General features: G+C 47.0%; 1 protein-coding gene across 3 annotated transcripts in view; it reads left to right on the top strand.

Moving 5' to 3' along the window:
- Positions 1–22,657, top strand: part of ETS1 (ETS proto-oncogene 1, transcription factor) — a 142,417-nt gene that overhangs the window by 85,490 nt on the left and 34,270 nt on the right. For all 3 annotated transcript variants that reach the window (XM_018042658.1, XM_018042659.1, NM_001285769.1), the window contains 2 exon segments: positions 18,732–18,851; positions 21,084–21,284. In XM_018042658.1, the coding sequence (XP_017898147.1) occupies positions 18,732–18,851; positions 21,084–21,284 (321 nt within the window).

Genomic DNA, 22,657 nt, shown 5'->3' with positions numbered 1-22,657 from the left:
CAGGAAGCCAGGAGGGCTAGAGTTAGTAACGACGTGACCATGTCACCTTCCTGAGCTTTGTTTTCCCCGGGTGATGTCTGAAGCCCCCTCTATCCCAGCGTGTTCTGGGAACTGGGTCTTGTGGGCCTCCTGACCAATGCCTGTGCTCACCCGCCCCTGATGCCTCCAACTGCTTCCTTTCATTCATCTTATAATTACGTTGAGTTCCCTGGAAGGGGGAACATCCCTCCAAGGGCTTGTTAAAGCTTTATAGCGAATTCTGTGAATTCCTCTTGTCCCTTTTTGTTCCTGGATGAGCTGTGAGCATCAGATAACCACAGGGAGGGCAAGAGAGAGGAAACAGAGGTGAGGAAAAGTGTGAAGCTGCCAGTAGGGTGCATGGGGTGCCCGTTCCTGCCCAGGGCTGTGGAGAAGGCCAAAGCAGAATAGATCTCAGGGCCGAAATTCTAAATCAGGAATAAACAGACCTGGGAGCAGCCTGAGATGCTGGGTCTAACAGGGAACCTGGTGGTTTAGGGAGAGGACCCAGATTCCTTAAAGCTCTCTCTCAGGGTCCTAAGTAGCTTCTTAGCAGCTCAGGAAACCTGAGCCGGGACGCTGAGATTAGTCCCTAAACCCCTTAAAGCAACATGATTTCTGATTCCTCATTAGGGACAGACATTTAGATTTCCTGAGCTGACCGGGGCCATTATTTCATGAGTGGTTGAACATCATAAAGCCTGATGCTGTGAATTCCAGATACTCCACGCTGGGCTTTCCTGTGGGTTTGGGGTGCATTTAGCTGATGTGCGTTTTGGTGGCTTTAGCAGGCATCTTGGAAGATGTGATAGGTCCAGAGAAGGGCTGTCTCACACGCTTGCCAGATACACTATGGGTGGGAAGTTCTGCCTCTTCTCTGATATCAGTCTCTTCGGGGTGGGAACAGGCGGTCCTCTGCCTTCTTCCTGTTCCTGCCACGTGGCTCCCACGTGGTTCTCTTGAATGACACTGGGATGATTCAGCAGGGCCCTTGGAGGAGAAGGAGTTTCCCTTGTGGTTCAGCTGGTAAAGAATCCGCCTGCAGTGCAGGAGATCTGGGGTTTGATCCCAGGGTTGGGACGATCCCTGGAGAAGGGAAAGGCTACCTACTCCAGTATTCTGGCCTGAAGAATTCCACGGACTATCCATGAATGAGTTCTGGACCAGCTTCAGTGACCCTGGCACCCTCTTAGTTTAGTTTAGTGCATTTTAGGGGGTCAGATGTTTCACCTTGGTTTCAGTCTCCACCATCTGCTTAAGACAGAAATGTTTGCATGTCATGGCCTTATAGGTGGTGCTGGTATTTCAAGTTCATGAGACCACTCTACAGATGGTCTGACATGAACGTCTGGACCCCTGGACTTTTTAAAAAAAAGTATCACTTCCTTTATTTTGGGCTCCCAAAGTCAAAAGGAAGATTAGAACTAATACTCAGTTTATCACAGATGTTTACTATGCTGAATGCAATAATGCGCCTGGTACTTCTGAAGTCAACAGAGAGAGTGTGGGCCAGGGAAGTAACCCAGTGCATGACTTCTAACCATTCTGTGGTTATAGTGGCCCCAGCCCTGAGCTCACTGGCCCTAGCCCTGGGCACTACTTGTCTGCTCTGTGCTTAAGCTTTTAAATGATAAGACATTTAAGTGCCTACCTCCAGCTCCCTCTGCCTTCTGTGACCTTGTTGTCGTTTAGTTGCTAAGTCATATTCAGCTCTTGCAACCGCGTGGACTGTAGCCCATGGAGCCAGGGTGCTCTGTCCACGGGATTTCCCAGGCAAGAATACTGGAGTGGGTTGCCACTCCCTTCTCCAGGAGATCTTCTTGACCCAGGGATTGAACCTGTCTCCTTCATTGGGAGGTGGGTTCTTTACCTCTGAGCCACCAAGGAAGCCCGCGGTGACATTACTTGGGATATTCTCCATGAAAAACACCCTGAGCTATTTAAATGAAAGGAAAACGATCTTATTCAGCTTCTTTTCTACCTGTTGGTTTTTCAGGAGCAAGAAGGTTGGTGGCAAGAACTTGGAGGCATGAGTAGGGGAGGTTTTTCCTTGGGGGGAGCGCAACTAGATGAATCCATGGCAAGACGAATTCTTGCCTTTGGGACGTTCCATCTTTGCATTTAGGATTCAGAAGGCTGTAGGGCTGGACTGGATCCAAGGGAGCAGTTACCGATTCTGTGGGTTACAGGAGGGCTGCCGACCGGACTCACTCCTGGGACTCACTCCTGGGACTCACTCCTGGGACTCCCTGGCCCAGACTCGGCTGGTTTTCTTCAGTCTGGTGTCTGTCACAGGCTTATACCACCATTGCTGGTCCTTGTTAGAAAGCCTCTTGAAGGATTAAGACTATAAGTAACACAGATGGGAAGGATTAAAATTGTCACTCCAAAGCTCTGTCAGAGCTGAAGATGGCATTTCCAGAAAAGAGAGAAACTGTTCAAAGAGGATGAAGCAAAGGGCAGTCTGAGGCCTTTATTGAGACATGAGGTACACGTATCCATGAAGATCAGCCCTCAACTTCTTTATGCTCCAGAGAATCGAGGAGGGAGCTTTGCCCTGGAGCGTCTCTCTTAGGAGGACTCCAGCCAGGTGTGGTGAGCAAGCCTGTCGGGGCTGTCACCTTAGGAACGGTAGAGCTGACTGTCCAGTGGTCAGGCTTCCCGGGGCATCCTCCCCACTTCCCTTCCTTGCTCTGGGCTGGGCTGAGCGGCAGTTGCAGTCTGGACCCACCCCTTCTCCACATGGCTGTGCTTTTAGCAGTGGGCACGCACACTTCTTCACTTGGCTAAAGAGAGCCTTTAGGCTAAGAAGGAACTACTCTGCGAGCAAAAAAAAAAAAAAAAACAAAACAAAACAACGGAGCCTATTTCTAAGCAGGCAGCGTTCTCGGTGACCTCATCTTCCTCCCAGCCCAGATCCAGTTGGAGCTGCGTGCACAGGGCAGAAATCCAGTTCCTCCTGTCTGGGACTCACAGTGGCAGATAAAAATAGACCAAGACTTTGTCTGCAGCCATTGTTCTCTAAGTGCCCATTGTTTCTGGAAGCAGAGTGGCGGGAGCACTGCAGTCTTAGGCTCTGCTCTCTCTCTCTCTCTCCTCCTTTCCCTCCCCCTCCTGTCTCCCTCCCCACCCCCTTCCTCCCATTTTCCATCTTTCTTTCATTGTGCAGGTGTCTGAGTCCCAGCTTCTGCATTTCCTCAGCTGCCTTTGAACTTGTCTGAAGCTCCCCAATGGGTAGATAAACAGAGTCCACTGAAGATTTTGTCCAGCTCTTTCTGTTATATATTTGTGGCCAGAATGAGTACCTGTGGATCCAATGACAGTAAAGGCAAGAGGATGTGTAATTGGTTGAGCAGCTAGACCCAAAGGGTGTTTGATCAGCACGTCAGTATCAAACTGGCGTTATCTCTGGTGTTATGCTATGGGTCACAGAACTTGGTTGTTGACTTTCCAACATTTATATTGGGGGCTCAGATGAGAGAAAGATGCAGAAAGTCTACTTAATAAATTTCAAATGGGCCAATTCGAATAGGATGAGGACAGATTCATGGTCTAAAAAAGAGCTCTGTGTATGGAAATGTGGATCTGAACAAGGTGAAGTTTAGTATGGATAAACGTAATCTTTGCCTGAGGTTAATAAAACTTAGTCAACAGATGCAGGGGCTTCTCAGGTGATGCTAATGATAAAGAATCTGCCTGCTAGTGCAGGAGACTAAAGAGACGTGGGTTCAACCCGTGGGTCGGGAAGATTCCCCTGGAGAAGGAAATGGGGTCACAAAGAGGCGGACACAGCTGAAGCGACTTAACATACACGGATGCAACAGGTGCAGAACGGGCTCAGCCTCGGAACCTATGGGGAGGAGGTCTCGCAGGGCACTTAGAGCGGTTTTTGCAGTGTGGCCTTTAGAATGATTGAGGTTGGTCTGCACCAACAGAATTGCAGGAGTAGGCTGGTCATCTCCACCTTCTCATTTGTCTCCTGAGAAGTCTGGTTCCCCCGAGAATGTTTGCAATGCTCTAAAGGGATGTGGGCATACAGGAAGGCTTCCGGTGGGGGCATGGCCAAACCAGGACATCACCAGTGGATGAAGGAGCCAAGGAATTTTAATACCTGGGTGGAACTGATGACACAGGGGTGAGTAAAAGTACTGAAAAGCTGATAGATGAAAAAAGATGAAAATTGTACTGTGTCATTTCAACCAACAGTGCTCAGGCCGATGGGTGGACATAAGAAGGCAGATTTTAAACTCAGCGTGTACATGTGTTTTAAAATAATTATTGCAGTCCTAAAGTGAAATGCAATGGCTCAAAAAGTGTGGAGTGGCTGAATGTTGTGAGAACCGCGCTGGGCCTTTCTAGGGAGTATGGCCACCCTGCCCCAGGTCCTGCCTTTCTCTGCTTGTCATTACTCATTGCAGATAAGCCTTTTTGGTTGGGAAGCTTGGGGGTGCACACAGGGCTTATTGCCTCAGTGCCTGTGGTTGGCATTTTGAGAACGGTTGGCATTTTGAGACCATTTGTCTCTGCACTGGGAAAATGGACTTAAATATTCTTATTTTTTCATTGTGGTTTCTCTGGGTTGAAAACAGACAGTTGCACTGTGTGAATGTCTAGGAGTATGCTTTTCCCTTCTCTGTCCAGATTTATTTATTAAAAGAAAAACACATCTGCATAAAAAAGCCTTAGAACACAGGAAGAATGTCCACTTTGTTTTTCTTTCTGCAGCACCGAGACATGTGGGGTTTTAGCTTCCTCCGAGGGGTTTTTGAAGACTGGCTTTCATCTCCAACAAGGCTTTTTTTTTTCCCATTGGAAAAAAACAGCCCCCGTCCTTTTTTTTTGGTTTGAAAATGTATTTATATAATGTATAAATAAATAAGAAAGAGAGAATTTCCTTTCGAAATTTATGGAAAAATGCTGTTTTTTTGAACATCATTAATTGGGACTAAGTCTCTGACTCTTCCCAGCCCAGTTCCACTCAGCCATCTGTCCCTTTATTCTGGTTTAAAATGTTTCAGTATTGGCTTCTCCTGCTTTTCCCTTTCTTGCCCTCTGCTCCCTTCTCCGCCATCCATCCTTCCCCGTCTTCACGGCCCGCACTGTCTCTCCTCTCCTCTCCCAGCTCCTCCCTGTCTGCCCCCTGCCCCCGACTCCTCCTGCCTTGCTCCCCAGCCCCTCTTCCTTCTGCTTTGCCCGGGTAGCTCTCAGTGACCGGAGCCCTCACTGGAATAAGCCTGTCTCTGTGTTTGTTTCCTGCGTGGGAGGGAGAGGCCGGCCTTGAGAAAACAGTTCAAAAGTGCAGAAAAACTCTACCTCTTCCAGCCTAAATAAATGGGCCCCACTCCGTTGTTTGTCCAGATTTTTCCTTTGCCCACGGAGAAAACTGCCCGTCTTCCACCTTGACCAGCCCAGACTTCCGGTGATGCTCAGATAGCCCCTCCGTGCCCATCTTTTCCCCAGACCACGTATAGAGAAGTCTTGAGCCTCTGACTAGGGGTTCTGGGTGGGATGGGTCTTGGAGACTCAAGCTCTGGTGTTGCAGCTGCTGTCGTCCGAGTGGCCCAGGAATTGAGGCACTTCCAGAAAGAACTTCCTCTGTAATGAGAATGATGGAGAAAATGAAAGGAGATGTTCTTGTGTCCATCATGTCTGCCTCCCCTGCTCTTAACTTTTATTAATAGGTGGAAAGTACCCAGCTTTTGTGTCTGAACATGGAGTCTGAGTGCTGGTGAAGTCACTCGACTGGGCTGGTCACCCTGGTTCAGTCACTTAAGGACCCTTTGTGAGCCTCCACCCTCTCACCTATGTAGTGCAGAGAATACTGGACACTTGATTGTTTTCAGGCTCATAGTAGCATAGGGAAGAATACATTTTCCAAAATGTAAACCTCTTCTCAGATAGCAGCACCGAAAATGATAGGTGGGAATCAGGTGATGTGGAAACGAATTGGGCAGCCTGATGAGCCAGCATCTCAAGGGCCTCCCAGAGTGGAGCATCAGAGTCGTGTGTACACTGAAAGAGCGCAAGCTGGGACAATAGCGAGATGTAGGATCTCCAATATTTTCCCTTGTCTTCTTGAGTGGGGTTAACCTTTGCCACGTTGTTGCCAAAGCCTTCTGACCTTGTCATGAGTATTTTATTTAGTTGAAGGCAGGGCAGGAGTTTGCACTGGCCCAGAAGTCTAAGATAGGTAAGAACTAGTGGGGTGCATGCACCATGTGAAAGTGAAGCGAAAGTGTTAGTCACCCAGTCATGTCTGACTGTTTGTGACCCCATGGACTGTAGCCTGCCAGCCTCCTCTGTCCGTGGAATTCTCCAGGCAAGAATACTTGTTGTTACGGTTCCCTTCTCCAAGGCATCTTTTTGACCCAGGGATGAAACCCAGGTCTCCTGCTTTGCAGGCGGATTCTTTACCCTCTGAGCCACCAGGGAAGCCCTGTGTTGCACCAGTTTGGCTGTCTGCAAACTTTGGAGCTCAAAGGGCCCAATGAGGGCTTTCCTCCTGAGTAATATGGAGACCTCGCCTCATGTGTTTTCCGTGACAAAAGGAGTGACTCTATTCTGAGACGTTTAGGGCTTATAAAATGCCTGGTGTGGAGTCAAGTGTAACTGTCTATATAGGAAATGATTTGAACCTGTGATCTGCTCTGTAAATGGCTTTGAATGATTGTTTAGGAAATGTATTCTTTAAAGTAGGGTTCCCTGGTGGCTCAGATGGTAAAGAATCTGGCTGCAATGCAGGAGGCCTGGGTTAGGCAGCCTTCCTTCTATGCAGGAATCTTAATCTCAATAATGAAAACATTCTTTTAAATTGTGAGCATGCTGTTCATTTAAGGGCGCATGCATGACTCGGGTAAAATGCAGTTTGGGTTCTGGCAAATGACAAACATGGAAAAAAGTTTTTAGCACAAGATTAGTTTTGTTTTGTGCCTTACTGACTCTAAGCTGGCATTCGTAGGAAGTTTTTAAAACCAAAAGATGCCTTAGGTCTTCTGGCTCCTGGAGCCATGAGGTGTTGTCATGGCAAAATACATAGATGATGATTGCTACAAAAAATATTTCCCCCTAGCAGATGGGAGGATGCAGAATAGGTAAGGAGTTTTTTTGAGATAAAGATTCGGGGGTTGTCAGTTTCCACGTATATCTCAGAATCTGATTTTTGCCTTCATTTTCTCAGTTGCTTGGTTGTACTTGGGGAAATCTCCATGCTCCTCCTCCTGGCTGCCTCTCTAAGCTTTGGGAAATAAAATTGTGTATGTGTGTACGTAGTTGCTCAGTCATGTCTGACTCTTTGCAACCCCATACACTGTAGAGGCCAGACTCCATTGTCCATGGGGATTCTTCAGGCAAGAATACTGGAGTGGGTTGCCATGCCCTTCGCCAGGGGATCTTTCCAACCCAACGATTGAACTCAGGTCTCCCGCACTACAGGCAGATTCTTTACCATCTGAACCGTATGTGTATATGTATGTGTTTTTCTATTTTACAAGGCCATTTCTATTTTACCATATATATGTGTGTGTGTGTGTGTGTGTGTGTGTGTGTGTGTATGTCTTTCTATTTTATAAGACACGTTTCAGTTCAGTGTAAGTCACCAGTAATTTATTGAGCACTTACTGGGCTTTGCACACCCAATGGCTCAAGTGGTAAAGAATCCATCTGCCAATGCAGGAGACGCAGGTGTGATTGCTGGGTTGAGACAATCCCCTGGAGAAGGAAAGGGCAACCTACTCCGATATATTTGCTTGGAGAATTCCATGGACAGAAAAGCCTGGTGGGCTATAGCCCCATGGAGTCACAAAGAGTTGGAAAGGACTGAGCGACTAAACAACAGGCTTTGGAATTTTCACACGTTTAATTTACTCCTTGCTGCCAGGCAGGTGGAGAATCCTAACGAGTAAAGGATGCTCTTGAGCTCTTAGTGATCCTTGAGGCCTGTCCCAGGCACCCTCTCTCTCCAGGGCTGCTGGAGAAAGCACAGAATCAGGAGCCGTTCCAGCAGGGCACGCTCATTCAAGTATTTCTCCTTTCAGGCCCTGTGCCCAGTGTTTGGGGTGGGCGATCTGAACTGTGCTAAGTAAGGAAAGAACAAGAAAACGTAGCTGCGGGACCCAGGGGATGGTTCAGCTTTCTGGCCCAGCTCCTGGAGCGGAAGTGCCTCTCTGGGTTTCCCTGAACACCTGGGATTGATTTGGGGTTTGCTTTGACATGGAAACATTTGCTGAGGTGGAGGACGGAGAAGGGGAGTGGGGGTGGGGTGGGGGGAGTAAATCCAGTGATTAAAAATAGCTTGTGTGTGTCAGGTGCCTGAACGAATTGGGGAACACGCCCGCAGTCCCTTTTGTCTGGCAGGTCTGAGCTCCGCGCTGCCGAATTACAACCGCTTCATTTGTCTTCCCTGCTCTCCTACCATGTAATGGTCAAGGGCTCATTGGAACCATGTGTGAGTCTGGTGAGTCACCAGATCCTCAGGACTTCAGCGGTAATCATGTGTTAAAACTCCTTTTGGGGGATGGGGAGGGTGGGAGTGGGCGAGGGGAGAAGGGAGGGACTGAAGTCACTTCCTACAGATGTTCTGATGCTTGGCTGTCTCTGCAGCCTTGGTTCCCAGGCCGGGCTTCCCCAGTGCAGTCTGCAGGCTGCTTCGCCTCTCAGAGGACCAGCCCTCTTGTCCTAGGATAGCGTCTCTCCAGGAAAAGGCATCGGCCTTTGGGGTTGGCGCACTGCACCCTAGCAGTGTCAGTATTCCCTGAGGCGGCAGGACAGTTTTGTTCAGTCAGGTCATTGGAGGATGAATTGGGAATTTTCTGTGCAGCTGCTTTCTTCCTTCCTTTAAAAAAAAAAAAACAAAAAAAACTAGTTGGTGGCTTCAAGGGTGTTGATAAAAGCCCAGTTGATTTTTTTCTAACTGATAAGGAAACTGTTTTGGGGACAGGGTGTCCCATTGTTTGGGACAGTGATGGACTGCCTGGTTGGGATCGTCGGCCCATCCCCGGGACACGCCAGGCTCTTCTTGCTTTTTGCTGTAGCCAGGAATCCCGCCTGTCTCTCATTGCTTTGTCACTTCATTAGGCTTGTGAAAATGGGGCCGAGGGACAGAGGCGGGACATGGTTCCCTTCTTTGCATTAACCTCAGCCAGCAGCTTTGTGGATTCTACCGACTCCCTCAGCAGGAAGTCCTGGCTTGCCAAGTTTCTAGTGCCTGTAACAATTAGGAGTATAGGACAAAGGGGACCCTTCCTTCCTAGCTCCAACCCATCCTTCCATCAATGAGAGAGAATTTGAGCAAGATACCTTGTTCAAGTCTTCTGAGATATTAGCATCTTGATAGGGTAAGTTTTCTTAGGGGCCAGTAAGGATTTTCCAGGGACAAGTGACTCCAGAGATAGTCACTAGCAACCCTATTTTGCTGTCTCTGTTACCCTGAAGGACTAAAGGCTCCTCCTCTGTTGTTCCAGGCAGTCTGACATCTGCCCTTTGGGTGCTGGCCAGAATCCTCAGCCTTTTCTGCCCACTCCTAGTCACTCCTAGTACGTTCGTGAGGACATTAGCAGTCAGGAAAGATTATCTCTGCAGTCTTCTGCTTGGAGGACGGGGGGTGGAAAAGGTGATGGCTGCCCGCTGAACTTTGCAGCCATCCCTCTCTGATCCAGCCTCATCACTCTCCAGATCATGGTTGGGTTGCTTTTTAAAAGAAGCCCTGTGGTTCTAGTGGGCCAATGATGAAATGTAGACCTGGATTTAAGCACTGTGGAAAGTAATCTGAAGCCTTCTTTTCTTTTTCCGTGAGCTTATCTGTTTCTTGTAAGCTTTCATAGTATGATCCTCCTTTATCTCAGAAATATCCTCATGATGATAAAATATTTGTGGGTGAAATGGCATGTTGCCTAGGATTAGCCTTACAGTTCTCCTGTGTGTGTGTGTGTGTGTGTGTGTGTGTGTAGGGGAGATGAAGTAAAAACTTGATAGTGTTGATGGATTTTCAATAGGGATTTATTACACTATTCTCTCTGCCTTGGTCTATGTTTAAAAATAAACCGTAGGGGCTTCCCTAATGGCTCATTGATAGAATTCGCCTGCCACGATGGCAGGAGACGTGGGTTCTATCCCTGGTCTGGGAAGATCCCACATGCCTTGGAGCAACTAAAGCCGTGAGCCACGACTTCTGAGCCCACGCACCCTAGAGCCCATGCTTTACAACAAGAGAAGCCGCCGCAATGAGAAGCCTGTGCCCCATACCTGGCAAGCAGCCCCTGCTTGTCACAGCTAGAGAAAAATCTGTGCAGCAATGAAGACCCAGCACAGCCAAAAATGAATAAAAATTAAAAACAAATAAACGCTATGAGGGGTAGACACTCCCTACCCACAGACCTCTTTTGAGCAGTGCATCAGTTGAGTGACTTTACCCAGTGTGATTATACCAGTGGCAAAACTGAGAACCCATAGATTTTGACCAACAAGCCAAGGCAAGCCCGGTGCATGTCCTACCATGTCTGTTCTCCGTCTTAAGGATCTTCTTTCCATTTGTGACAATTGTCCTTTTTTCTTCTCCTGTTGAATGAGGTTTCTTCTTGGTCCTTTCACTTTAAGAAACCTCTTTCAACCAGACTTTGTGTAACGAATTAACCTTATATTATGTGCACAGTTGCACATCAGGGTGACTTAGGGGGTGAGTGCAGACAGGGAAGGAGGCCGGGTTGTCGTCTATCGTGTGTCACTTTGTATGAAAGGAGGGAGCCTCACAACCCTTAGTTCCAAGAAAGGACAGGATTACAGACAGTTCTGGAAATAGCTTTTACTTATGTCTTTATGGGGTGAGCCATACGAAATCTAGGATTTCTTTGATCTGGGAATGGTTTTATTTAATTTTTTTTGAGCTTTTATTAGTATATAGTTGGCTGACACTGTTGGGTTGATTTCTGCTATACAGCAGAGTGAATCAGTTACACTGTAGTTACATCCACTCTCCTTTAGATTCTTTCTCCATATAGGTCATTACACAGTATCGGTAGGAGACTTCCCTGTGCTATATAGTAGGTCCTTATTAGTAAGCTGCTTTATATATAGTAGTGTGTATATGTCCATCCCAGTCTCCTAGTTTACTCCCTTCCCCAGAGTTTCTTTTTTACTTGCTTGTGCCTCAGCTTGCAGGCTGTTAGTCCCTGATCAAGGATTGAACTTAGGTCCTTGGTGGTAAAAGCAGAGTTTCTAACCACTGCCTCAATGTATCAGATTTTCAAATTGAGGAATAGAAGTCCCATTTTCTTTGTCTTAGCTGCAGAAAATTTTCTCTTGGATTTCTGGAGCAACTAAAGCCCATAAGCTACAACTACTGACCCCACACTCATTCCAGTTTCCAGCAGCAGCAGAACAGAATGAAAAGACTGTAGATGTGAGTCTAAAGATGAAAGTTTAAGCCAAGATCTTGATCTCCTGCAGTCCTGGTTTCCTCATCTGTGAAGTGGAGGTCCTGTAATAAACTTTCCTAGCCCTGCTCCTTCCCACCCTACCCCCACCCCTTGCCACTTCATGTGGCAAGGATATTGGGGAATAGTCTGAGGGAAGGGTCTGGTGGACTGTAGCAGTTTTCCGATGTAAGGCGTATCATTCATTCTCAGCGTTTCTCTCCTGCTGCTATTGATGGGGACAGTACCCACCTCCCATGGGTGGTGTAGTCATGGTAGTCCACCTTGCTTTGGCCAGTCCAGTGGCTGCATACGAATGGAACATGCACCTTGGATTTCTACTCATCACCTAACCCTCAGGTCCCAGATGTTCCCATCTTCCTGCCATTTATGTGAGGAGGGGGAGAGGAGGACCCTCTCAGGTCAGTAAGGCCATTTGTCTTGAACTTCTGGAATCAAGACCACTTCAAGCTTAGATTGTGGGTACCACTGTTGATACGAGCCATTCAGTTTCAAGCAACTTTAAAGAATGATATGAAAAGTCAAGTGAGTTGGGTTCTTGACATTAAGCAGGCCTTAACTTTGAGTTCCGTATGAGTGATGAAACCCTTGTTTGACTTAAAACCTCCTTGAGATGTGTAAGCTTTTGTTTAGGACAAGGTCACAGTGAACGACAAGCAGATGTCGTGTTGAAAAGGCCACAGCTCCTTGTGTCCCTCCTGATTCACTGAAAGCTGTCTGTTCATTTCTACTCCAGTACTCTGCAGTCTTGATTGGACAGAGTTTGGGACAGTTATTTACTGTCCGTCTTCTGTACAACTCTACTCTCAGAAACATGGGTGATTCTTACCAACATTAGCTCAGATTTGGGGTCCTAGGGAATATTCCCTGGGTCAGAAAGAAGGCTGAACACTGAAGAACTGATGCTTTCAAACTGTGGTGTTGAAGAAGACTCTTGCAAGTCCCTTGGACAGCAGGGAGATCAAACCAGTCAATCCTAAAGGAAATCAGTCCTGAATATTCATTGGAAGAACAGAAGCTGAAGCTCCAATATTTCGGCCACCTAATGTGAAGAGGGGGCTCATTGGAAAAAACCTTGATGCTGAGAAAGATCAAGGACAGGAGGAGAAGGAGATGACAGATATGAGATGGTTGGATGGCATCATCGCCTCAGTGTACATGAGCTTGAGCAAATTCCAGGAGATTATATAGGACCGGGAAGCTTGGCCTGTTGCAGTCCATGGACTTGCAGAGTCGGACACAACTTAGTGACTGAACAACAGCAGAAATATAATATACTTGTAATATGGTTGTTTCATAAGTGTATTTAGAGTCTCCACTGTATCATCTTATTATATATATTTCCAGGTCAAGCATTTAACATTTTGAGACAAACGTGTTATTGCAATTTAAGATTTTGCCATTGGAGAAGGAGATGGCAAACCATTCCAGTATTCTTGCCTGGAGAATTCCATGGACAGAAAAGCCTGGCAGGCTGTAGCCCATGGAGTTGCAAAAAGTTGGACACAACTAAGCAACCAACACACATTGCAGTTATTGGGCTTCTCTGGTGACTTAGTGGTGAAGAGTCCACCTGCCAATTCAAGGGACAGGAGTTTGATCCTTGGGTTAGGAAGATCCCCCAGAGAAGGAAATGTCAGCCCACTCCAGTATTCTTGCCTGGGAAATCCCACGGACAGAGGAGCCTGGTGGCCTACAGGCCATGAGGTTGTAAACAGACACGACTTAGTGACTAAACAACCACCACCACAATTACAATTATCAGCACAGAGGCAATTTTAGTACTTGTCCATAAAATACATTTAGTTAACTTCTGTGGAGCCTTGATTACTTTCTGGGTGCTATTACTAACATTAGAAATATTTTTGGTACCTAATGCAAATGTATTGTAATAGGTAATGAGACAAAGTATGGTAAGCATAACAAAGGTGCCTGCTTGGGCTAAACCATGTCACCTTCTCCACCTGTAATGCTCTTTTTATTGTTGATGATTATCATTGACAGAACTGGCACGGACATAAATGAGCAATATAGAGGACTTTTTTGCATTCATATTCTACACAATAAAGAGTTTAATATTGTATATTAATATCCACTTTTGAATGTGATTATTCATCATCGTTTAAATGGAACCCCTGTGCTACTGAAAAATGCAATCCTGCCTGATTGTCCATTGCATTGTCCATTCCCTTACAGAGGAGTTTAGATTTTTTTTTTAACCCCAAATTCTGCACTTTTAAGAAAATAGATGAAGTTCTGACATTTCTGTTTTGAGTCCTTTGGGCCCAAGTACAGTGATACACCTTCCTCTGAGCTCATCAAGTGCAGGTGTCCTGAATGTGTGGGGTTGACTTTCCCCAGCTGGGCTGTGAGCACCTTTTCAAGAGATCTAGCACTTTGAATCCCCACCCAGGGGCGCAGCCCTTGAGTGCCGTGCACCTGCAGCTGATGGCATGTAGATCAGGCTTTTGAAGATGGCATCAAGGTGGGCAGGCCTAAGTAAGTCCAGCTGCTTCCCTTGGAGAGAATTAAGCCAGAATCCAGAAGTGCCAGCTCCCAGACAGGAAGCAGAAACCTGTGTGGGGTGTTGTCAGCCTAGAGGCATGCACATCATACTGGCATCTGACTGCCCAGGCTTTCCTGTTTAGAAGTTGCCTGGGGCCTTCTCGCCAGTCCCATCCTTCAGTTGCAGTTCACAGAATCATCACTGCCCATCCATTTGGCCTGGCTCTCATCTTCCACATGTGCTGTCCTGGCCAGTTTCTGCCGTCCGTAGAATCCTTTTCATCGAGTTATAAATCCAGTAGCAGGAGCAGACACACGCAGCAGAGCCCACACAGTTCAAGTTCATGAATTCATGTTGGATGGGGGCGAAGGAAAGGAGAGTCGATTCATATTCGGAAGACACTGAATTCATCCAGCCTTTGTTGATTGACTCCTGTGTTTCAGTCAGAAGCCATACTCTTGGTTAAATAAAGCGTCCTTTTCTCTGAATCAGACTGACTTCCACTCTTGAGGGGAGAATTCCTGGCCTGTCCCATAGCTGTTCTGGGGTGAGGAGAGTAGGGGCTGGGGGAGGCACTAATGTCTTTCTTAGTGACTCATTTGATGATTACTCCATTGTTCAAAGGGCTGGATGTTATGTAATCAACATTTTATCCCCTCCCCCCACTTTTCCCCCTGTAACAATCTGGGATTTTCCATCATTTTGTCAGTCTTCCTGGAGGCATGTTGATTTTTCCACTAGGTTTTTTTGGGCATGGCCCAAAGCAACCCAAACTCTCTACTCCCTGGAACTTCAGATCCCCCTCGGTGCAGGGCCTGGGAGAGCCACGGCTGAGAACCCTCCTGTTCTTCCAGGGCAAGAGGGCTGACACTGGGCGGTTTCCTGACAGCCTGGCTCAGAGCAAACTATGGGAAAGTGCTGCCTGCCCTTTTTTCTCACCTCACAAGTTCCATTCATTTTGGCATTCAGAAGCAGTAGACTTGCTTCTTTTTTCAGAGGTCGTCAGTTTTCATTTTTTTGTCCCTCCTTTGTTTCCATTTTATTCAGCCAATAACACATTGTGTATATCCAGGGAACTTTTGGACTTCCCAGGTGGCTCTAGTGGTAAAGAACTTGCCTACCAGTGCAGGAGACCTAAGAGTCACAGGTTCGATCCCTGGATGGGGAAGATCCCCTGGAGGAGGGCATGGCAACCCCCTCCAGTATTCTTGCCTGGAGAATCCCATGGACAGAGGAGCTTGGTGGGCTACAGTCCATGGGGTTGCAAAGACACGACTGAAGTGACTTAGCCCATTGGGAACTTTTTAACCATCAGGTTTTAGAGATGGCTGGTGGAGGAACTTCTCAGTGGCCCGGCCTGGAACTCAGCCATTTTTTGTCTGTTTCACATGAAACATGGGGGAGTAGGAGGGCTTCTGTAAATGACTGCAGTGAAGTGCATTGATGTCTAACGGTCACAGGACAGCTCGTAGGAATTCTGAAGTCATTTCTTTTTCACTTTTTGTTGGAAATTGTGCCTGAGGTGGATTTGGAGGACTTTTCACTTGAACCATAGCTACATGTCTTGGCTTTGAACATGGTCTGCAGGTACAAGAGGGATTGGATACAGCAGAGATGGAGGTACCTGCGACAGTGGCCGAGGACCCCTTTGTGACTCTACAGATATTGACATCTCACTCTTCTGCACCACCTACACAAATCAGGTTTATAGCTATTGTCTCTTCTCTGCACTTCACATCTGCCCACTTGAATTTTTCTGCAGAGCCACCTTCCTAGGCAAAGCCACCATCACTTCTCACCACAACTAATGCAAGAGCTTTTTTAACAAGTCTTCCTTCACCCATTCAGAAATACCTCCTAAACCATATAGGGCAGCTAAAAATGAGCTTTTTCCCCCATTTTAAAAAATTGTGGTAAAAATGAATATAACGTAAAACTTAAACCAACTCAACCATTTTTAAGTTACAGTTTGTGGGTGCTTGCTAAGTCACTTCATTTGTGTCTGATTTTTTGAGACCCCATGGACTGGAGCCCGCCAGGCTCCTCTGGCCATGGCATTCTCCAGGCGAGAATGCTAAAGTGGGTTGCCAGGCCCTCTTCCAGGGGATCTTCTGACCAAGGAATCAAACCCATGTCTCTTACGTCTCTTGCATTGGCAGGTGGGTTCTTTACCACTAGCGCCATCTGGGAAGCCCAAATTCCAGTTTAGTGGAATTAAATACATCCATGTTGCCATCACCACAATCCACCTCCAGAACTGTTTTCATCCATAGAACTGAAACTCTGTTCCCAAGACACAACTCCCCACCCCGCCCCACCCCATTCCCTCCTCCTCCCAGGCCCTGGCAGCTACCAATCAACCTGCTTGTTGACTCTTTAAATTTGTACCTCATATAATATGTCTTTTTCATGACTGACTTATTTCATTTACCATAATGGGAAGTCTCATCCATGTTGCAATGTGTGTTAGAATTTCCTTCCTTTCTAAGGCGGAATCATATCGCATCATATGTATATACTATTGGTGCATTTTGCTTATCCTTTCATCTGTTGATGGACAGCTGACTGCCTCCACATTTTAGTTCTTGTGAATAATGCTGCTATGAACATAGGTATACAAATATGTCTTCAAGACTCTGCTGTCAACTTTTCTAGGTATATGATGGTTTAGTTGCTAAGTTGTATCTGACTCCTGCAACCCCATGGACTGTAGCCTGCCAGGCTCCTCTGTCCATGGGATTTTCTAGGCAAAAATACTGGAGTGGGTTGCCATTTCCATCTCCAGGGGATCTTCCTCACCCAGGAATCGAACTTGAGTCTCCTTCACTGCAGGCAGATTCTTTACTGACTGAGTTACGAGGGATATAGAGAATGCCTAAAACTCGACAAAAAAGGGCAAATAACTCCATTAAAAATGATCAAAATGCTTGAATAGACATTTCTCCAAAGAAGATACACAGATGGCCAGTAAGCGGATGGAAAGATGCTCAACACCACTAGTCATTAAGGAGACGCACATCACAGCTACCGTGTGATGCCACTGGGTGTATGCACTGGCTGCTGAGGGCTGGCAGGGAGGCGGAACTGTTGTGTGCTGGATTATTGCTTAGTTGCTCAGTCGTGTCTGACTCTCTGTGACCCCATGGACTGTAGCCCGCCAGGCTCCTCTGTGCATGGAATTCTCCAGGCAAGAATACTGGAATGGGTTGTCATTTCCTCCTCCAGGGAGTCTTCCAAACCCAGGGATTGAACCTGTAACTCTTGCGTCTCCTGCACTGGTAGGTGGCTTCTTTACCACCCACCAGACCACCTGGGAAGCCCGATGTGCACTGTGGTGGGGTAAAATCATAACAGCCACTGTGAGGAAAACAGGATGGCAGCTCCTTGAAAAATGAAAAATAGAATGACCATAGGGAGTTCCCTGGTGGTCCAGTGATAAAGACTCCGTACTTCGAGTGCATGGGGAGCAGGTTCAATCCCTGGTTGGGAAACTAAGATCCCGTGTGCTGTACAGTGAGACGGGGGGGAAAAAAAGAGCAATTACTGCAAGGTGATCTTCAGACAAAATATAATCATGTCATTCCTCTGCAAGCAACCCTCAGTGCCTGTCTGTCTTGCTTAGGGTACTGTTATAAATTCCTGCACACCCTCCTTACTTACCTCTCCAGCCTCCTCTCAAGCTGCTGTCCCCCAGTCACTGCGCCGCAGCTGCGCTGACCATTTCGATACTAAAGCAACCGAGGTTCTCCTCTCCGCCCATCTCAGAATCTCCAGCTATGCTAGTCCCTTCACTTAGGATATCCGTCCTCTAATATCAGTGCTCATAAGGGTTACCTGGATTCTGTGTTGAAAATGGATTTCTGGGCTCCGCCCCCTCAGAGGTTGTAATTCAGGAGGTCTGGGTGGGGCTGAGTTCCCAGGTGATGCTGGTATGGCTGGTCTGGGGACCACACGTTGAGAACCACTGGTCTGGAGTAATTTCCTTAAACTCCCGTATCCTCTGTCCTTCAGATCTCAGGTCGAACATCTGTCTTCTGAAGGAGGCTTTTGCTGATTCCTCCAGACCTATAGGACACTCTATTATAGGTTAACACTTCATCTCCTACTCCTGTGAAGCCCTTGTTGACGTTATATTTGAAGTTTAATTGTGCAAATAGATTTTTACTAACTGATTTCCCTGCTGGAACCTGATACCCAGCTCCATCAGGGTGGGAATCGTTTCTGTCTTGTTCACGGTTCTTTCTGTAATCTCTTGCATGTAGCAAGGGCTAAATAATTACTTATTGAATGAATGCTGTTATTTCCTTTTCAGAGGTAACAGCAAGTGTGCAGAAACATGAATGTTTTCAGTGAATGTGAAGGATGAATAGAGTCTGTGGGGAACTGGTAGAGCTATTCAGAAAGAATTGACATGTTTTGTCAGAGATACAGACATTCAAGGCAAGAGTCGGGAATTTTTTTTTTTTTTTTTACAGACCCTACCACACTATGGAAAGCCCCCCAAATTTTACCTGCCCTGGTGATGATGCTACTACAGTTATTTCTCAGCTTGCCTCCTTCAGCCCATTCATGCTCTTATTATATTTTATGGGTGGTTAATTACCTATTTAGTTTCATTTTTAAAATTGAGGTATAACTGACATGTATTTATTACTTTCAGGTGCACAGCATAATGATTTGATATTTGCGTATATTGCAAACGATCACCGCCATCAGTCTAGCTGACCTCCGTCACCTTTTTCATTTTTGTTTGTATTCATATGATATTTTTTGCCTTGCAGATATGGAATGTGCAGATGTCCCGCTCTTAACTCCTAGCAGCAAAGAAATGATGTCTCAAGCCTTGAAAGCTACTTTCAGTGGTTTCTCTAAAGAGCAGCAACGTCTGGGAATTCCAAAAGGTAGGTTTTGTAGTTGGAAGGAGAGAGGATGGACCAGACTTTGAGATATAGTTGGTTTTCTCACCTGCTGGTGGAGATTGACTTACTCACCACCCTCAATCAGCAGCCACAGATTGGGACAGACGTCTGTTGGAACAAGCGTAGACACATGCTGATGCTCCCTCATCTTCCAGGCTTGTCCCTGCCATCTTGGTCTTAGGGCAGTGGTGCCCAAACTTGTTCGAACATTAAACAGTGGATCGTTAGAAAATTCCACAGTCCAGGCCAGATCCCAGACCAATTAAGTCACAATTGCCTGTAGCATCAGTAATTGTAAAGCTCAAGTGACTCTGTTGTACAGACAAGTTTGGAAGGCATGGTCTTGGTATCGTTCTGGGCTGCCATTAGATGAACTCCATGAGCTACAGTTCTGGGATTTACTCTTTTCCACGTCCTTTGGTGAAATGTGTTTATACTTGGGTATTCTCCTCTGAGGGCATTCCAGGTGACGCTAGTGGTAGAGAACGTGCTTGCCAATGCAGGAGACGTCCCTGGGTCGGAGGAGGGCATGGCAACCCACTCCAATATTCTTGTCTTGGAGAATCCCATGGACAGAGAAGCCCGGTGGGCTGTGGTCTGCAGAGTCAGTCTGCAAAGAGTCAGACATAACTGAAGCGACTTAGCACACACGCATTCTCCTCTGAAAGGGTTTATTCGGGAATGTAAAGGGAAGTGACTTGAGTGGTCAGAAAGGAAAAATGACTGGGGAAGACTTAAGCCTTGACCAGGCGGCACTTCCCGAGAACTGAGAGCGGAAGGAACACGTTTCTGTTGAGTAAGAGAAATAGAGGCTGCCTTTGCACCCAGCCAGTGCTACTGCTACGGGAGCGAGCGGCTGCCACCCTGCCAGACGCAGGCCTCAGGGAGATTCCGTGAATGAATCTGGCTACCTTTTCACATACTCTGCTTTTCCACAAACCTCCGCTGACAGCAGAGCCCAGTCATAAAGCAGAATAAAGTGAGTTCTGACCATCCACTTTTCCATCATCTTATAAAGTCATCTTCTAGACCGAAGGGGATAACACTGAGAGGAGGTAGGAGGTGGGCTGTAGGCACCACACCCTGCTATCACCTGAGCTCGGTCAGTGTCATGAGCTGGTGTAGTCATGTTAAACCAGGGCCGCACATGAAGGTTATGTATCGTCTGTTCTACATGGCTCCTCAATGCAGGGCCTGTCTTATGTATTCGTTTTGCAGGTTATCTGGTATAATACAGGTACCTAATAACATTGTTGGACTTCCCTGGTGGCTCAGTGGTAAAGAATCTGCCTGCAATGCAAGAGACCTGGGTTCAGTCCCTGGGTTGAGAAGATCCCCTGGAGAAGGAAATGGCTACCCACTCCAGTATTCTTGCCTGGGAAATCCCATGGGCAGAGGACCCTGGTGGGCTATAGTCCATGGGATTGCAAACAGTTGGACACGACTGAGCAGTCAGACTGACACACACACAATAATGTTACTACTAAGTATCACTTGAATGGCGTACTGCTACTAATTGCTGTGATTACTATAGTTGGCCCTCCTCATCCAAGGGTTCCATATTGGCAGATTCAGACAACCACAGATCTGATTCTGTTGGCTGAATCTGGGGATGCGAGAACCCACATACACAGAGGGCTGAGTGTGCCCCACCCTTTTGTATATATAAGGGAACATGTATCTCCCCAGATTTTGGTATCTGGGGGGGTCCTGAAACCAATCACATTAGATATGCAAGGACAATTATACTAACCATCATTAACTAAGATAAGAATAATTAAGCATAATGGCCACAAGTAAATTACATGAGTAAGTGCAGGGAGAGGTGAGTGCAACGTCCAGAGCACACTTGACTTTGTCATTATTGCCGTTAAAGGAGTCATTTGTTCCCTGGTCCCAGGCTTTAATAAAGTCTGATGGAAATAAGGCAGTGAGAGAGGAGACTCTTGGAACCTGTTGGAAGGTTCCATGGGTGGAGAATACTCTTTGTTACTTTTTGGCTGATGGCAGTGATCAGCTGACTGGTGGGAGGGAGAAGATGGGGCTGACCTGGATGCAGGGAGGAGGGTTATGGAAGATACTCCATTAGGCCTTCCTCATTCCGTGAATCTGAGAATGTCTCAGCGAAGATCAGGTGCTTTTGTGTAGTCTCCGAGGCTCGGGGAAGAGTTGAGACCCTGATCTGCTGGGACATCATCTGATCTCTCCCTGCAGACCCCCGGCAGTGGACAGAGACCCACGTTCGGGACTGGGTGATGTGGGCTGTCAATGAGTTCAGCCTGAAGGGTGTGGACTTCCAGAAGTTCTGTATGAACGGGGCAGCCCTCTGCGCACTGGGGAAAGACTGCTTTCTCGAGCTGGCCCCAGACTTCGTTGGGGACATCTTGTGGGAACACCTGGAGATCCTGCAGAAAGGTAAATGCCTGAGGACGGGGTGGGGTGAGGGAGGTGGGGCCTGCACGGGGCAGCTTCCAGAGTCGACTGGGGAGCGGGGTGCCACATTGAGGTCGTCATCTGAGTGTCCAGCCACAGCACATACGGTCTGCAGAGACTTGCCGTATGGTGCCTGGTAGGGAGCGGGTGCTCCATAAACATTAGTTTCTTTGTCTTCTATGTACTGGATACTCTACCTTTTTTTTTTTAATGTTTATTTATTTTTAATTGATTGATTCTTGGTTTACAATATTGGCTTGATTTTTGTCACACATCAACATGAATTAACCCTAGATGTACACACGTCCCCTCCCTCTTGAGTCTCCCTCCCACCTCCCGCCCATTCCCACCCCTCTAGATTATTCCAGAGCCCCAGTTTGAGTTCCCAGAATCCTATAGCAAATTCCCATTGGCTATCTATTTACATATGTTAGTGTATATATGTATGGCTCCACTTTTCATCTTTACCTCCTAAAGCTTCTTGGTTTGCAAAGTTCTAATCTCAGTCCTTATCTTAAACTCATATACTGCTTGAACAAGCAGTGCCCACAACTAGCAAAAGAGTATTTCTTTCCTCTCTTTTTTTTTTTTTTTTTTTTTTGCAATCGTGAAACACACCCCCTTGACCCATGGCCACATCCAAGCTCAGTGTTTCAGAGCTTCTTAATAAGCAGTCTTCTCTGCCCACTAACGGGACTGGAATTGCAGTCGCAAGGTACACCTTTTCCATCTGAAGCAGAAGCCAGGGTTATGTCGGGACGTCGTGTTGCAACCTTGTAATGACATGGCCTCTCCTACCAGCCTCTTCCAACCTTTTCTGATCGAGTGACTCATGCACCACAGTCCGGGCTGAGTATAGAAACAGCAGCAGGCGGCAAACTTGGGTGTTTTTGCGCTTATTTTTCTGAATTTCTTCTTAAAATAAATTGCAGTTACCAGCAGTCAGCAGTGCCCTCCAGCTGACTGTAAGCCTAGAAGCCCGTTGCCCTCTCTGACCCAGGCCCACCCTTTCCCTGTGGTCACCAGCTCCAACCCCTGGTGCAGACGCGGGAGGCAGGGAGCAGAGCTCAGGCTTAGCACTTTTTATTCCATATAATACCTTCCTTTGTTTAAGGATATTTTCCATTCTGCAATGCCCAGGAGAGACCCAAATTAGACTCCTCTGGGCACAGAAGTGTTACTTTTTTTTCTCTCCCCCTTTCTCCTCAGCTATAGCTGAAAAATAAATAAATAAGCAGAATTGAGAAGTAGGTGAATCTGGCCCAGGACTGCTGGGAGGTGGTACCGGCTTCCCCGAAGCCACGCCGTGATCTCTGTATAACTGCACACAAACCACTCATAACGTGTTGACGTGA

Source organism: Capra hircus, chromosome 29 (genome assembly GCF_001704415.2).
Source record: "Capra hircus breed San Clemente chromosome 29, ASM170441v1, whole genome shotgun sequence".
In the NCBI taxonomy this organism is placed as follows: domain Eukaryota; kingdom Metazoa; phylum Chordata; class Mammalia; order Artiodactyla; family Bovidae; genus Capra; species Capra hircus.
This window is presented reverse-complemented; position numbering and strand designations above follow the sequence as displayed.